Source organism: Rattus norvegicus, chromosome 17 (assembly GCF_036323735.1).
Source record: "Rattus norvegicus strain BN/NHsdMcwi chromosome 17, GRCr8, whole genome shotgun sequence".
In the NCBI taxonomy this organism is placed as follows: domain Eukaryota; kingdom Metazoa; phylum Chordata; class Mammalia; order Rodentia; family Muridae; genus Rattus; species Rattus norvegicus.
Window position 1 is genome coordinate 78,122,970 of NC_086035.1, and position 17,190 is coordinate 78,140,159.

A 17,190-nucleotide genomic window follows, 5' to 3' on the forward strand; every position below is an offset into this window, starting at 1 on the left:
GGCTCAGTGGTAGAGCGCTTGCCTAGGAAGCGCAAGGTCCTGGGTTCGGTCCCCAGCCCCGAAAAAAAGAAAAAAGAAAAGAAAGAATAGAAAAAAGAAAAAAGAAAAGAAAGAATACCGGTGTACTTGGCTAGGGACTTGGGGCACAGATCTAGGGAAGAAAAGGTGGAGATTCCACTTCTGGTTTTCTACCTTGCAAGTTCCCTGTCTGTCTTCTTTCTTGTTAGTGAAATCTTGACAAATCCTGTGTTAGGTGTCTTCTGTTTGTTTACCCTAAACCTGGGTGAGCTATGCTACCCAGGCCAGCCTTGAACTTCTCACAACCCTAGCTTTCCTACCTACCTAGAGCTGGGATTATATATAGGCTTCACCATGTCTGTCTGCCTGTCTGACTCTCTCTGTCTCTGTCTCTCTCTGTCTCTCTCTCTGTCTCTCTCTCTCTCTGTCTCTCTCTCTCTCTCTCACTCTCACACACACACACACACACACACACACACACACATATACATATGGTAGTGCATGTACCTATCAATCGATGGATGGATGGATGGATGGATGGATGGATAGATCAGTCTAGATATTTCATATGTGCACCATAATATAGTGATACCTTTGCTACCTTTGAAGTACTCAAAAATCCTGAACCATCCTTTAAGACTTCTGCTGTTACGAGAAGCTGCTTGTAGTCAAATGGTGGTCGTATTTGAATACTCACGTTTGCTGTATGTGCTGACTTCTAATTCACCATGACATCTGAATTATGGAGTTAATTTTCCTAACACCGTTTGACAACAGTGCAACTAGGTGAGTCTGTATTGGTGAGAATGATCAGTGTAAAGGCCAGCTGGCTTGGGGGTGGGGGTGGGGAATCCGGAGCAAGCCGGTGTTGAAGGGAGGGACTTCGATCTTTCTAAAAAGTTAAGCATATGTTTCAGAGTCATTGAACTGAGAACCATAAGGAACATTATCTACCGGTGAGTCAGTAAATTGCCTTTGGAGGTCAGGAGCCTCCCAAGGCCACACGCTTGGCTGTTGGTGCGACTGATTCTTCCGCTGTCTCAACTAGCACTGGTTTTGTTTTGTTTTGAGTGTCCTTGTAAAATCTGAGCAGCATGCACCGGGTATAGCAGTATTACTGGAACTACTAGGACCACGGCCAGCATTACCGTGTTTGCCTCCCTAGGCTTAGGGAAGGTGCAGACCAAGGTCAAGGGGCAGTGACCGCCAAGCAGGCTTCAGAAAGGTCTTCTCCCTCCCCATTCTTTTGCCCCTTCCTCCTTCTCGGCTCTGTTCCTCCCCCTCCCTTCTTTCCTTTGCTTTCAGTAAAACCATACAGAGACAATCCGTTGTTGAACCTAAGTGTGGTGCATGCCTGTTATCCCAGCACTGAGAAGCTAAGGCAGGAGGTTTACCAGTTTGAAACTAGCCTGAGCTACATAACTAGCCTCTGTCTCAAAAAACATAAAGATTGAGAGATATTAATTCATACATATAAGTTGGAACTAAAAACATCCTCTAAATGTCTGCTTATTACATTTTTACGTGTTAAATCTGTTGAGATGGGCATAGTGGCTTATCATGTAGTCTCAGCCAGCAGTCAGCATGTGGAGGCAGGAGGATCACCATGAGTCCAAGGACAATTGGCTCTATATAATGAATCCTAGGCCAACCTAGCTAAAGAATGAGACCTTGTCTCAAAAAGCAAATAAAAAAAAAAAATCAAGGTCTGGAGAGATAGCTCAGTGGTTAAGAGCACTGAATGCTCTTCCAGAGGTCCTGAGTTCAATTCCCAGCAACCACGTGGTGGCTCTCAACCATCTGTAATGGGATCTTGGTGCCCTCTTCTGGCATTCAGGCAGAACACTGTATACATAATAAATAAATCTTAAAAGAGTATGTTGGGTGTATATATGGCTCTCTACCGTGCCTGCTGGTATTCATAAGTCCCTGCGTTCTGTCCTTGGCATCCACTTCCTAACACACACAAACCTGTCAAATGTTTCTATGGCTTTTTCAGATTAAATACTTCAGGAAATGTTACTATTGCTTAAAAAAAAAAGACAAAAAATTTTTTATGAAATGTTGTCATTAGGTACAAAAATAAAATTTTAATGATTTTTTGATATGTATGCATATGCATGTCCACATATATGTAGGCATACATGTCTAGGTGCATATCAGGCATCTTCCTTGATTGCTGTCTACCTTATTTATTGGGACAGGATCTCTTCACTGAACCTGGAACTCACAAATTCCAACTAGTGTAGCTGTCATTTGCCCTCAGGGTCCCATCTCTGCCTCCCAAATGCTGAGGTTACAAGAGGTCACCATGCCTTTGTGGCTTTATATGGGTTCTGGGAATCCAAACTCCAGTCCTCATGCTCGCACAGTGGGCGCTCGATCCCCTGGACCAGCTCCTCAGCTCCTTCATTGATTTTGCAGGGGCCGGTTTTTCACCATGCAGCCCACAATGGTCTGAAACCTGCCATCCTCCTGCCTCACCCTCCTAAGGCAATGAATAAGGGTGTACATCATACTCAGCTGCAAAGAAACGAAAGTCAAAAACAAGGGCTTTACCCAGAAAGGGTATAGGGATTGCATCTTAAATCAGTTCAGTTTGGTAAAACCTATATCCATACAAGAGGCTCACAAGTGAGCATTGGCCTAGTGGGTGTTTCCCTCGGTGAAGTCACCATTTTCCTCATGTACTCCGCGGGATGCTTTCCTTCTAGCCGGCGCTTTAAGTAACACTATGATTCACCTGCAAGTTCTTCAGTCTAGAAGCAGCGCACCAGACCCTTGGTTTCTGAGAACCCGCAGAGAGCCCAGGACCGTGCCTCCTGTAGGCAAAGAAAGCAGCTCTCATTCTATGCGTCTGTTCTCTTATGTAGGCATGAAGTACGCGTGCGCAGTGGGCTGTGATGTGGTTGCGTGGCAGGAAGGGTGGTCCTCCTGTCAGAAGAGAGACTGGTTTCCTAATAGACTACAACTCAGTGGAGTCATGAAGCACCTTAATCATGAGCAGTTGGTAGTCTGAGAGCATCGCCTTCTCCCCCAATCAGAAATAAGATTGTGTGGTGGGAGGGCTGGAGAGATGGCTCAGCGGTTAAGAGCACCGACTGCTCTTCCAGAGGTCCTGAGTTCAAATCCCAGCAACCACATGGTGGCTCACAAACATCTGTAATGGGATCTGATGCCCTCTTCTGGTGTGTCTGAAGACAGCTACAGTGTACATTATATGTAATAAATAAATTTTAAAAAGTTAAAAAAGGTTGTGTAGCTCAGTGGTTGGAGCATAACATGCCTGAGGCTCTAGATTCAATTCCTATTGAGGGCAGACAAGCTCACCAACATGTGCTCACCAACACGTGCCCACCAACACGTGCCCATGGCACCAGTGGGCTCTCCGCTTCATCACAGCTGAGGGGCAAGCACCATCACATGATACCACTTGTTGCATAGATAGATTTAAAATTACCTTACAATTAATAATTAGAGATAAACTTTTAAGTTTAAAAAATAAGATTTGTGTGTTTGCACGAGTATATGCCATGTGTATACGTGTGTCTATGGAGACCAGAAGAAAACACCAAATCCCCTAGAGCTGGAGTAACAGGCAATTTTGAGCCGCCTCACATGGGTTCTGGGAGCTGAAGAGGAGCGAGTGCTTTTAAATACTGAGCCATCTTGCCAGGCCCAAGAAAAAACATTTTTTAAGTCATCTCTCTGGACTTCAGTGATTTGCCTTTGTAGGATAGGACCATTCCTGATGGGAACATCTGTCATTTTCATAAAGTGTGGAGAGTAATTATTTTTGCCTAGAATATGTGTGTAGCCAGTCACTGGAAGGATGCCTATGTTTGCCTCAGTGGTAGGTAATGGAGAAGTGGAATTGGCCTTCATTCTTATTTATGTGTTCTCATTGACATGTATATGAAATAGAGCCACATCCGTGGACGTGTTTGCGGGATGTGCAGTGGGTCTCAAGCTGCTTCAGTGTCTTGTGTGTGTGCACTGATGAATACCATATCAAAGCCTCCATAAAAGTAAAACTTCACTTGCACTTTTCGTGTATTTTAAGATGATGTCTGCACATCAGCCTTGCTGTGTGCTGCTCCTGACCTTGGGCAAGCTGCTACACCTGCTTCCTCACTGAATGGTCCAGAGTTAGCAGGGGCAAGTCTGCAAGAGTGTGTCAGCACATTCTGTGCCTAAGAATAGCCAAAAATAAACATTACCATCCATTCCTTTTCAATCAGAGATAAAATATGGAGATCTTAATAGCTTTTAATAAATATAAAATATGCAGGATTTAATAGCTTTCAGTAAGTCTAAACTATGGTTATTTTAATAGCTTTATTGGGATCTAATTTCCAAACAATGCAATTCACTCAGCATAAGGATATTTGGACTTGGGGGCTGGAGAGATGCCTCAGCGGTTAAGAGCACCGGACTACTCTTCCAGAGGTCCTGAGTTCAATTCCCAGCAACCACATGGTGGCTCACAACCATCTGTAAAAAGATCTGATGCCCTCTTCTGGTCTGTCTGAAGACAGCTACAGTGTACTTATATATAATAAATGAATAAATCTTTTTAAAAAAAAAGGATATTTGGACTTGCAGAGGATTTACTAGTGATCCTTCACCAAGACTATGATATTATCCCTCTCATTGTCTCAGCCTACACTTCCCACCTCCTTTCCAGTTCTGCCCCTTTCTTGCATGGTCTGGCAAAGCCGGGCAATGTTTACTAGATGTTTAAAGGGAACATCTTCCCAGTGCAACTGGAGGGAAAGCCAGCAACCCTGGGATTTACTACCTCTCATTCCTAGTGGAATCGTGGGCCTTTCAGAGGCCTGTGGGAGACTAGACAGCTATATTTTTAGCTTGTGGCTTTTCCGTAGGACCTGTTACCATGTCCCATCAACCTCTGAGCTGCCTGACTGAGAAGGGGGACAGCTCCTGTGAGACCCCAGGAAATGGACCCTCCAATATGGTTCACCCCAACCTGGACACATTCACTCCTGAGGAGCTGCTGCAGCAAATGAAAGAACTCCTGGTCGAGAACCACCAGCTGAAAGGTGAGCCGGACTGTCCGTCTGGACTCTCCACTCAGGAAACACAAACCCTTCTGAAGACGGCTTGTCAGTGAGGTCCATTCCCAGCCTCTTTCCCTAGAAGGAAAAACAGCACAGAAAGACTTTGGGCAGGGCTAAGGGGCTTATTTACATCTGTTTACAGGTCAGACTAAAGAGCATTCTGTTTAGGGGGTAAGAGTATAAACCAGGAAGAGAGAGCACGCCTAACATCTGCAAGGATCTAGACTGGATCCTTATCGCCATAACAAAAATAAATTATTCCGTCTCAGGAAATAGGATAATGACATTTACCCCATTTAAAAGGAAGTATAGAGGGTCCACTGTAGTTACAGAGTGTTAGGTAAAAGCATCTGACCTAGGCATGATGGTGCAGGGCTGTATCCTAGCTCCAGAACAGAGGCAGGGGGATTCCAGGTTCAGTGGTACCATGTGCTACATAGCAAGTTCAAGGCCCTCCTAGGCTACATACAGAGTGAAACTTTGTTTCAAGGGAGGGGTTGTATTCTGATATTTCAAGCAGTGGCTAATCCTTAAACTCTGTAATCAATGAATGATAGGCTCTCCCTCAGTCTCCTAGACTTCTAGTCATTAACAGGACTTTATATCCCAAATCGGTTTTTATTTGGGGGGATTTTGTTGTTTTGAGACAGTGTCTCATGTAGAACTTGATGGCCTCCAGCTCATTATGTAGCTGAGACTGACCATGAATGCCTCATTTTCCTACCTCTTGCCTCCCAAGTGTTGGGAGTTCAGTCATGAGCCACCATGCCTGGCCTTTCTCGTGACCTCTAAGGACTAGCAGCGATGTTCCAGTTTGTCTGTTAGCAAACCGCTCACATCACTGTGGTCCTTTTTTTCTGCTGACATCCTATCCCAGGCCACTCAGGCATGTTTAGATCCAGAGACCCAGAGTATTGAAATGGCCAGAGGGGAGGGCTGATTCATGAGATTCCATCCATTCCCTGGTGGGTGACTCCCTCTCTCTGAACCCTGAACAGAAGCCATGAAGCTAAATAATCAAGCTATGAAAGGGCGATTTGAGGAGCTTTCTGCCTGGACAGAGAAGCAGAAGGAAGAACGCCAGTTGTTTGAGATACAAAGCAAAGAGGCTAAGGAGCGCCTCAAGGCCCTGAGTCATGAAAATGAGAGGCTGAAGGAAGAGCTTGGAAAACTAAAAGAGAAATCAGAAAGGCCATTTGAAGTGAGTACACGATCTGCCATGGTTTTGTTTCCTGAATACGTACAGCTGCTATCTAACAAACCTTTTCCTGGGGTTACACACACACACACACACACACACACACACACACACACACACACCCACCCAGAAGAATCTTATAACAGACCAAAGTATGGGTCCTACCAAAGTTCAAGTTGGTAAACCAATGAATTGTAGCTTCTAAAAGTATCACTGAAGGGTTACTTACAGGAGCAGAAATAACTCAAAGACAGCTGCATCACTAAGCCCCACCCCAGCATGGGTGACAGACAGCTCACAAAAACTGGGAACCCTGGAGCTCACTGCACAGCCTACAGGCAGCTCAACAGGTTGATGTGTCCTTTCCTGGTCTAAACTCTGGTCTAAATTTCTAAGAGGCTTGCCTAGTTTCTGCTTCTTTCGGGCAATTGGCTTCCCCTCACATAATCTCGTTTGTGTTTTTTTTCCTCATTGTCCTTGTAGCTCAGTTTTCTTCCCTCTAAGGGGACTCTCAGTTTTGTTTTGTTTTTTATTAGTTACTTGGGCTGGGAGGGACATCTAGTTATTCTGGTCAGTTTCAGGGACTTCCTGAAGCTGTTTTGAGTCCTTTGCTTTCCTGCAGGAAGGAATGTTTCTATCTGGGAAGAAACTGTTACACAACAGAAGGAGAATCTTCTTAGTCTTGACTGTCAGATCGAAACTTTCCATGGTTGAGGTTGGACTGGTATTTTAAATGGTCTTGGAAGCAGTGTAGTTTTGCTGGAAACACTGGCTGGGTCACACGTAATCTCTGTTGGGGAAGGATATTTGGAAGGGCAGAGCTGAGATGTTCTCAGCTGAGGAGACTGCTTGCCATGGTGCAGTCATGAGGGCCTCCTCTCTAACATCTGTGTAAAATCTGGAATCAGAGATGCACATCTGTAAATTCAGTATGAGGGGCCAAGATAAGCAGATCCCTGAAATTTGTTGGCCAGCTAGACAAACCAATGAGCTCCAGGTTCAGTGAGAGAGAACTTGTTTCAAAAAAATATGACAGTGATCTAGGAAGACACCCAGTGTTGATCTCTGGCCTCCAGAATACACACCTACATGTGTGCACACCTTCACACACATGTGCACATACCTACAGACGTATAATTATAATGTAATCCCAGCATGTGAAGACTGAGAAAGGTGGCGAGTCCAAAGCCAGTATGTACTACATACTGAGTCCTAGGCCAGGCTGGGTAGTATGAGTCTCACTGTCTCAAAACAAAACTAAAAACACATTCAAGTAATAGACCAGTGTTTCATATTCATTTAAAAATGGTAGGTAGACCTCTGTCCACAAACACCCAATTGCTAGTTTTTAGATTTATATCCTTGATATAAAATTAGGTTTTACAAGTGTGCCTTGGAATGTTCACTTTTTGGCTATATTATCCTTTTTTAATAAGGATTTATTTATTATATATAAGTACACTGTAGCTGTCTTCCAACACACCAGAAGAGGGAATCAGATCTCATTACAGATGGTTTTGAGTTTTGTTAATCCTTCTTTTCTGTGGATGGATAAAAATGGAAACAAAGTAAAAGGAACAGAAGAAAGAAGAAAGTATTGGAAAGAAAGTGATGTAGAGTAACTTGAAGCATGAAAGCTACTTAGAAGAACACTGTATCAATTGTATGTGCCGGTCACATGTGTATGTGGGTGCCTGTGTGCATGGGTGTGTGTGTGTGACTTGTACATGTAGAAGCCACAGGACAACCTCAAGTGTCATCATCAAGAAGGCTAGCCTTCTCCTTTGAGACAGGCTCTTTTTTTTTTTTTTAAGATTTATTTTAGTTATATGAGTACACTGTTGCTCTCTTCAGAGAGCACCAGAAGAGGGCATCAGATCCCATTACAGATGGTTGTGAGCCACCATGTAGTTGCTGGGAATTGAACTCAGGACTTCTGGAATAGCAATCAGTGCTCTTGAGCACTGAGCCAGCTCTCCAGCGCTGAGACAGGCTCTTTTACTGGCCTGAAGCTCACCAACCAAGCCCCAGGGTCCCCTTGCGTTTACTTCTCAGCATCTCTGCATCGGAATCTTTATACAGATACTGGAAATCAGATTCAGGCACATACATAGTGTGTGCTTTATCAATGGAACCTTTCGTTCTTCCAGCCCCACCCACAGGAATCTTCTGTTCGAGATAGGGTCTAGCTGTACTGGCCAGATTTGCAAATCTCCCAGGCATATCTTTATTAATCAGATTGACAGTCAAGATTAGCCACCTCAGGGTTGGGGATTTAGCTCAGTGGTAGAGCGCTTGCCTAGGAAGCGCAAGGCCCTGGGTTCGGTCCCCAGCTCCAGAAAAAAAGAACCAAAAAAAAGATTTAGCCACCTCAGTTGACCCATCCTAAGGCCAATGGAATGACAAAGGAACGGTATCCCATGAGGCCAATGGCTAGAGCTCAAAGGGGGCAAATGCTCTAACAGTAGAGTCAGATAGCTCAAAGGGGCTAGATGGTAACAGTGGGGTCCACATAGTGATCAGAGAGATAAGCCATGGTGGGTTTAGTGCAAAGAATGGAGAATGCCAATAGTAAAGCAAAGAGTTCTCTTATAAGGTGTTTATGACCAAGTAAGTAGATTAATAATTCCCCACAGGTTACTAGGAGATCATTATGATTTAGGAAAACAAAATTAACCTAATACTGTGTGATTCTAATGTCATGGCCTTCTATTTTAGGCCTTCAGATACTTGTTGGAAGCTCTATTTCCTGCCCTTTTACCAAGTGTGGTTGTATAATATTTTTTAATTTATTCACTCTTCTCTCATGCAATGTATCCTGACCCCAGCCTCCACCTCCACAGCCCCTGCTCCTGCAAGTCCCTTCAGAAAAGAGCAGACCTCCCTGGGACATCAAGCAAACACATCATAACAAGATGCAGTGAGACTAAGGACAAACCCCTATATCAAGGCCACACAAGAGCAGCCAAAAAGGTCAGGGACACCCCCACTCCCACTGTCAAGAATCACCCCAAAACCAAACAAACAAAAAGCAAGCTAAACAACCGCAGCACGCAGACAGGGGACATAGCACAGACCCATGCAGGTTCCCTGAGCCCCTCGCCGCCCTGCCAAGTTGATTCTGTGGGCTGTGTTCTCCTGGTGTCCTTGACCCCTCTGGCTCCTATAATCCTTCCTCCTCCCCCTCTTCTGTGGGGTGCCCTGAGCTCTGCCTAATGTTTGTCTGTGAGTCTCTGAAAAGTCTCTCTGATGGCAGTAGGGTTAAGCAGCAGCCTGTGAGTGTGTCTATGAGATAGCATTAGGAATGACGCCATTGACTTTTTTATGTCAGTTGTTCTTAGCTCTACCCTGGGATTCTGCTCTTTACTGTGCTTGGGCCTTTATAGTTCCCATTCAGTTGCCTGTCTATACCATGGAGATTAAGAAACCAGATGGAGTAGGCCTGGGTTAAATCACGGCTCTGAGGTTTCCTGGTTTGGTTCTATTCTAACTGGTTACTCTTTGTTCCTCATTTGTCAAGTGAGTATGAGGATTGTGTGAATTAATTCACTTAAATCAGCATTTGCCATTCTTAGCTGCGAATAATGTGCACAACCCTAGTTTTCTGGTGTGCGTGTGTGTGTGTGTGTGTGTGTGTGTGTGTGTGTGTGTGTGTGTTTGAACTATAATAGTTGATGTGTTTAGGTGTACTGGTTAGGGCTTAGAATTAGGAGACAGTAGACAAAGAAATTAAGAAATTAAGCCTAGGGCTGGAAAGATGGCTCAGTGGTTAAGACTGACTGTCTCCCAGAGGTTCTGAGTTCAAATCCCAGCAACCACATGGTGGCTCACAACCATCTGTAATGGGATCTGATGTCCTCTTCTGGTGTGTCTAAAGATAGCGACAGTGTACTCATACTCACATACATGAAATAAATAAATAAGTCTTTTTTTTTAAAAGAAATTAAGCAGAACTTATAAGGACATTTTGTTGGTATTTTTCCTTGCCAGTGATTGGCTTAATCTTAAATGCAAATCACTCCCTCTGCTCCCCTTTCCTTCCCTCCCCACCCCCTCTCTTTCCCACGGCCTTACTGTGTAAACCAGGCCGGCCTCACGTCTGCCTGCGCTTTCTCAAAGGCTGTAGAATCTTACCATTAGATCAACCTTCCATTGCTCAGACTGGCTGGTGTTCCGCGTGATCCGAGAAGTGGTTTTTGGCTGAAAACCGGACTTATTGCAATCGTAAGGACCATGTATAATCGCTGTGGAGGGAAAGACGCTTTAGCTGTCTTGACTGGGCCGAAAGAATACTGAGGTGATGAACCCACGTTTATTAGTGTTCATTCCAGCTGCTGCAGATGGAACCCCGCCTAGAGCTGTCCAATTTGGGGTCTTGGTTTTAGTTTTATTTGTTGGTTTGTTTTTCCAAGACAAGGGTTCTCTGCATGGCCCAGGTATCCCAGAGCAAGTTCTGGGTAGACCAGGGTGACCTTGAACTCAGAGATCTCCTGCCTCTGCCTCCTAAGTGTACACCGCCATCCCTGCACGCCAGGGAACTGGTTCATATCTATGATCCCAGCACTCAAGATGCCGAGGCAGGAGGAGTGCCACAAGTTGGTGTCCAGCCTGGGCTACGTAATGAGTTCCAGGCCAACCTGGGGTACATAGCAAGGCTCATTTTGAATACTTTGTGGACCACATGGTCCATGGTCAGAGAAGGCGCAGAGAAATGGAAAGACTAAAACTCAGTTCGTCAATGGTGAGTACGAGTTTGGATTCCCATATTTAAATGACTTACTTAGAGAATCTGTAGTTGGTGTTCAATCGAGGTATTAATTCCTGAGAATTAAGACTTTTCTCTAAAACCTTGTCTGAAATTTAAGTGAGTGTGAACCAGGTGTACTTGTAATTCCAGGACCCAGGACTCAGGCTAAGGCAGGCAGAGCATGAAGTCAAGTATAGTCAAGGCTGCTGCCCGAGTTCTTGGCCAGCCTGGGCTACACAGAAAGAGACTAACTCAAAAAACAAAGTGTGTGTGTGTGTGTGTGTGTGTGAAAGAGAGAGAGAGAGAGAGAGAGAGAGAGAGAGAGAGAGAGAGAGAAAGAGAGAATGTGTGCAGTTTCTTGTTTCTCCTCAGTATTTGCACTTGAAGTTTGAAGGGGGAAGTAAAGCACATTGAAGTATTGTACATGAGGTATAGCAGTTGCCTGGGGAGGAAGCAGGGAGGCCTGGATGGTCTTCGGAGAGACCACGGACTATGTGCTGCCTCGTTTTCCAGACTGAGGCCATTACTCTAGAGCATCTGTAGGACCACCCCTAGTGATCAGTGAATACAGACAGGTCTGTTCTCCCTATGCCCCAGAAAAAAGGCAACCTACCTGAACAGGCTGCCCCCCCCCCCCGTTACTGTCATATGTGGTCACTACAAAGGGGTGAACTCCACACACACGGGTTTATACTTCACAGGTGTGCAACACTGCTTAATGTGCATTACTGATCATGTGTAGGTTGGAATTTAATTTAACCTGAGTTTTTGTCTTCTCCCACCCTACCCCCGCCCCAGATGTACTCTTATCAATCTCACAGCAGCAGCAAGGGCAGAGCCGCCAGCAGCTGGTGTCCTGGGTGGCTGCAGGCCTTTTCTTATCTTGCCACCACTGAGCCACATGGCCTTGCTGGTGCTCCGGCTTCTGACTGCACGGGATGACTGTGGGGACATGGAGAGATGTGGGTGGGTATGGGGTGGAGAAAAGGTGATTTTAACCCATTTTCCCAGCATGCAGTGGAAACCTTTCTTTCTTGTCATTAAGTTATTCTGAATCTCTTTCTGGTTATATATGGCTCTTGACTATGTACAACTCGGGTTGAATACATTTGAGACAAGCTAACACTGGACTGTATTGCTAGCCCCCAAATTCCCATTTTTATGTAATGAATCAAAATAAGTTGCTAAGTAACAAGGAGAACCTTCTACTTAAAGCACAGGGACAAAGATGTTAGAAAATTGGCTTCTAAAACCAGGCCTGGGGCTGGAGATGTAGCACAGCCAAGGGGCTGCCGAGGACCTGAGTTTAATCCCCAGAACATACATGAAAAGGCATGGCCATGTATGTGTTTGATCCCAGCGCTGGGGAAGCAGAGACAAGCAGGTTCCCTGGCTGCTGGGCCAGACAGCTTAGCCCTATTTGGCAAGTTCTCAGCCAATAGGAGACCCTGTCTCCAAACGAAAACAAAAACAGAAAAGGTGGACTGGGTGGATGGCACCTGAGGGACACCGAAGGTTTTCCTCTACCTTTGCATATGATTACCAGGAGCGCGCGCGCGCGCGCACACACACACACACACACACACACACACACACACACACACACACGTGTGTACCCCTAACATACAAAAATAAAGTGGGACCTATTGGTGCATGTCGATAATACCAGCGCTTGGGAGGTCGAGGTAGGAGGTTCCAGAGGTCAGTGCTTTCCTCGGCTCTGAGTTCAAGGTCAACCTGGGTGGCTACATACTATCCTGAGAGAAAGAGAGAGAGAGACAGAGAGAGAGAGAGAGAGAGACAGAGACAGAGAGAGACAGAGAGATAGAGAAAAAGAGAGACAGAGAGAGAAACAGAGAGAAAGAGATAGAAAGAGAGAGAGAAAGAAAGAGAGAGAGAGAGAGAGAGAGAGAGAGAGAGAGAAAGAAACAGAGAGAGGGGCCGGAGGGAGACAGACAGAGACAGAGAGACAGAGCGAGAGAACACACAACGCTGTCTGTGATGCTCGGCCTTTAACCATCAAAGTTTACCAGCCAAACCTTTGGTTTGATTTGTGTATTCACCTCATGCCCCATTCCTGGTCTTCCCAGGACATCACAGGTAGATGCGGGTTTCCCAGAACCGACTTGGAGCAGGAAGTGGAGCAACTGAAGAGGCAGGTGGAGCAGGAAGTGGAGCATCTGAAGAACCAGGTGAGGCGCCTTCAGGCTGAGAAAGCGGACCTGCTGGGCATCGTCTCAGAACTGCAGCTCAAGCTCAACTCCAGCGGCTCCTCAGAAGACTCCTTCGTGGAGATCAGGATGACTGTAAGAACTGTGGGGTGTTTTAATATGAAGCAAATGCCCAACCCCCTCTAGACATGTGAAACACAATGCCTGAATGTCTGTCTTATCTAACACAGACGATCCAAATAGCAAGATTCCAGTAAAACGAAGATAAATTGGCTCCCATTTTTTTAAGTGTAGCACGCTTAACAAGGGTTGTCTTAACTGCAAAATATATCACTCAGCTTTTCGATGAAAGATAAAGTCCCCCACCTTAAACGTGCCCTCCCAAGTTGGACATTTCTTTGACCGATCTGAAAACAAACAAAATGTTCCAAACAAAAACCATAAGCATAAACTGTTGGGGTTTTTTTTGTTTTTTTGTTTGTTTGTTTTGTTTTGTTTTTTCTTTTCTATTTTTCAGAGCTGGGGACCGAACCCAGGGCCTTGCACTTGCTAGGCAAGCGCTCTACCACTGAGCTAAATCCCCAACCCCATAAACTGTTTTTTTTTTTCTTCAAGACATAGTTGTGTAGAATGGTGAGCAGAATTGTGAGCAGACGTTTGGCTGGCTTTTGAACATCTTAAATTCTTTTTACACACGTGGCATGACACTGCACGGAGGCCAGAGAGCACCTCACAGGGATTGGTTGTCTCCTATGATGTGCATTTAACTGTATTCGATAGACTCTTTCTGAAGTCTAGTGAGGAAGCACCGTAATAAATGATAAGAGGGGGAGGGGAGGAAGAGGGGCAACATCTAGAACGTAAATAAAAAAAAATAATTAATTTAAAACCAAGAGGGCCTGAAAGGATGGCTCAGCAGTTTGCCACCTAAGGCTGGTTTCTAGAACCCACAGAAAGGGGACAGGAGCTCACTGACCTTGCACCTGCTCCGTGGCACAAGCACCCACACACACATAGTAATAATAAATTACATCTCGGGGTTGGGGATTTGGCTCAGTGGTAGAGCGCTTGCCTAGGAAGCGCAAGGTCCTGGGTTCGATCCCCAGCCCTGAAAAAAATAAAATAAAATAAATAAATTACATCTCAGTGATAAAAAGGACTGGCTGTGTACCTTAATTGGTGAGAGTGCTTGCTTGCACATTGGACATAGAATGCAAGCTTCCAAGCCTCCAGGGGCCACATGAAACAATTACCACAATTTGTTAAATTTGTGGTAATTGTTTCATGTGCTAAACCAGATAACGAGGAGCAAGAATGTAACAGAGATAAAGTGCCTATTAAATTTTGCCAAGCCAGCTGCCATTATAAACTGGCCCGCCGTATTCACTTGTGAGGGAGTAAGAGGCCAAGACTAGGGCTGACAGGATTCGAGAGCTGGTTCTATTTCAATAAGCGAATGGAGCAAACCTTCACAGTTGCACAAAGATGGTTCTGGAGGCTTTGGCTACACTGTTCCTAAGCCATGGACAGAGTTTTCCAGCCCACAGAAGCAAAGTGAAGCACATGTACACTCACAATAATTGTCACTCAGCTGGGAGGCCGCAGATGATGCTAACCCCGGGAGGAGACTGGTTTGGAAACTCATTTATCCTTAAGTGGATAGTGACTGTTAGGGTTGTCCTGGTTGTATGTGAGGGCTGCAGTAAAGAAACATTGAATCGGCCACTGCATTATTAGGAGGGAGGGTTTTATTGTGAATAAGGGAGAAAGAATATCCAGAGGCATCTGGAAGAGTCCAGGTCAAAGAGGCAAAGACTGGGCTGGCCACGTCTATCTGCCGGAGAAGGAGGGTGGGTGGGGGCAGCATATGGAAATCATGTGGATTATAAGGAAGAGGAGAAGAGTAGCTGGGGGAAGGGAAGCCAAGCTGGGGCGGGCCTGGGTGGGAGTCAAGGGAAGGGAAGAAGGAAAGCCCAGGAGACGGAACAGTGCTTGCGTATAGAGACTGGAGGGGCCTAGAGGCCAGCATGCGCTTTGATATGCAGCTACAGGTATATATTATTGGGAAACACTTTTCCAGAAGCAAGGAAAAGGATTCCTTTTGGCAGCCAAGAACCTCCAGTTCATAAATCACTGAGGAATGCTGGCCTTTATCTGACCACCAAAAATCCTTGTATAATCCAGCTTCAGCTGGGCCAAGAATGTCATTTCTGGGCACAGGCACTGCCTTTGTAGTTTTGGGAACTGGCATCCCCTTTGAACCTGACATTAGCCATCCAAGGCTGGTAACTTCGTGAGGGAGACCCTGGCTCCCTTCTCCGGCACCATATAAACTGGGTGGGACAGCATAAGTCTGTGAGCCCAGGACTTGATAGGTGGGGGCAGGAGCGTAAGAGTAAGAAGTTCAAGATCATTCTTTCTCAGCTACATAGCCAGTTCAAGGCTAGCCTGGGATACATGAAACCTTGTCTCAAAAAAGAGGGATGGGATAGCTGGAGTTACAACTCAGCAGTTAAAAGAATACCATCCGGGGTTGGGGATTTAGCTCAGTGGTAGAGCGCTTGCCTAGGAAGCGCAAGGCCCTGGGTTCGGTCCCCAGCTCCGGAAAAAAAAAAGAACCAAAAAAAAAAAAAAAAAGAATACCATCCTTCTAGAGGACCCGAGTTCTGTTCCCACATGGGGGCTCACAACTGCCTTTAATTCCAGCTCCAGAACAACACCTTCTTCTGGCCTCTGATACCTACCCTTATTTACACACCAGTGTGTACAAGCACGTAATCAGTCCTAAAATAAATATTTAAGCAGTGGGAACAACTCTGGAGGTAGGCTGAGGAGAGCTAGTCTTTACCTCCCTGCCAGAAACCACGACTTAGCTTCTGAGAACAGAATTTGAGGCCAGAGGTATCAACCTTAAGTTCTGTGAATTGGCCAGCTGAGGCAGTATGCACCCACCCCTGAGCTTCTGTGAGAGGCCCTTTTGAGGGGTCCCATAACAAAGGAAAGCAGCAGAGTAGGCACCAGAGAGACCTCGCCTTCTGAGCTGCTAAGAGACATCTGAAGTGAGAGTGAAACCACACCCGGACAAAGTCCTTCATAATAGAAGTGTCATTTCCACCTTGTCCAAGTTCATATCTGAGGGAGGAAGATATTAAAGAGAGAGGTGTGCTTTGTAGATAAAGCCAGGGAGCGGAGAGCAGCTTCTCAGACTTGTAGACCTGGAGTATTGAGCGTGGGACTCCTTACTCACTAACTGCCAAGAACAGTCATTGTCAAATGACCCTTACTCCTTCCCTGCCCTCTGAGACATTTATGTACAGTCAGCTGCCCAGAGGAGGATTTGGAAAGCAAACTTCTTTACAAGTGCCGGGAGACGACTGAAACGGACTTTTAGCCCTGTGAATGGCTGAAGCCCAAATGTTTTATCAAGTTTCCTAGCACCACTTCTCCCGGGTTAGCATCATCTGCTGGCTCCCAGATGAGTGACAGCTATTGTGAGTGTCAAAGAGCTTTGTTTCTGTGGGCTGGAGAGCCCTTCCGTGGCTTAGGAAGAGGGTAGCATCCTGGAGAGCTGTCTTGGTGCAGTTGTGAAGGTTTGCTCCATTGGCTTACCGAAGTAGAACCAGCTCACAAATCCGGTCGGCTTAGGGTTTAGCTTTGGTTCCCTGACAGGCCACTGGTGCAGGCAAACGTGCAGTGGCCGCCAGCTTGGCAAAGGCAGGACCTTGTAAGCCAAATCCACATTCATGGGTTGAGTGTATTCCAGTGCAGGACACTGACCTTCATGCCTTAGCTTAGATATTTATAATCCTGACAGGGAGTGCAGGCCCTGGGGACAGTGTTTTCTGTTTCATTTGAGTGACCCAATTTAGATCCTATCTCATACGAAGGCTGGATGGGTATTTTCCTTGGATGGAAACTTTTGTCTTTGTCCTTTGAAGGGGGACCTGGCCCGCAGATCCCTTTCATCTCTGTCGT

At 45.7% G+C, this 17,190-nt stretch overlaps 1 protein-coding gene across 6 annotated transcripts in view; it reads left to right on the plus strand.

Moving 5' to 3' along the window:
• Positions 1–17,190, plus strand: part of Optn (optineurin) — a 50,697-nt gene that overhangs the window by 4,123 nt on the left and 29,384 nt on the right. For 5 of the 6 annotated variants that reach the window (XM_063276060.1, XM_063276061.1, XM_039095343.2 and 2 more), the window contains exons 2-4: positions 4,905–5,081; positions 6,098–6,300; positions 13,135–13,350. In XM_063276060.1, the coding sequence (XP_063132130.1) occupies positions 4,916–5,081; positions 6,098–6,300; positions 13,135–13,350 (585 nt within the window). In that variant the 5' untranslated portion in view covers positions 4,905–4,915. The remainder of the gene's footprint in view (positions 1–4,904; positions 5,082–6,097; positions 6,301–13,134; positions 13,351–17,190) is intronic. The other variant, XM_063276062.1, reaches the window with a different exon arrangement.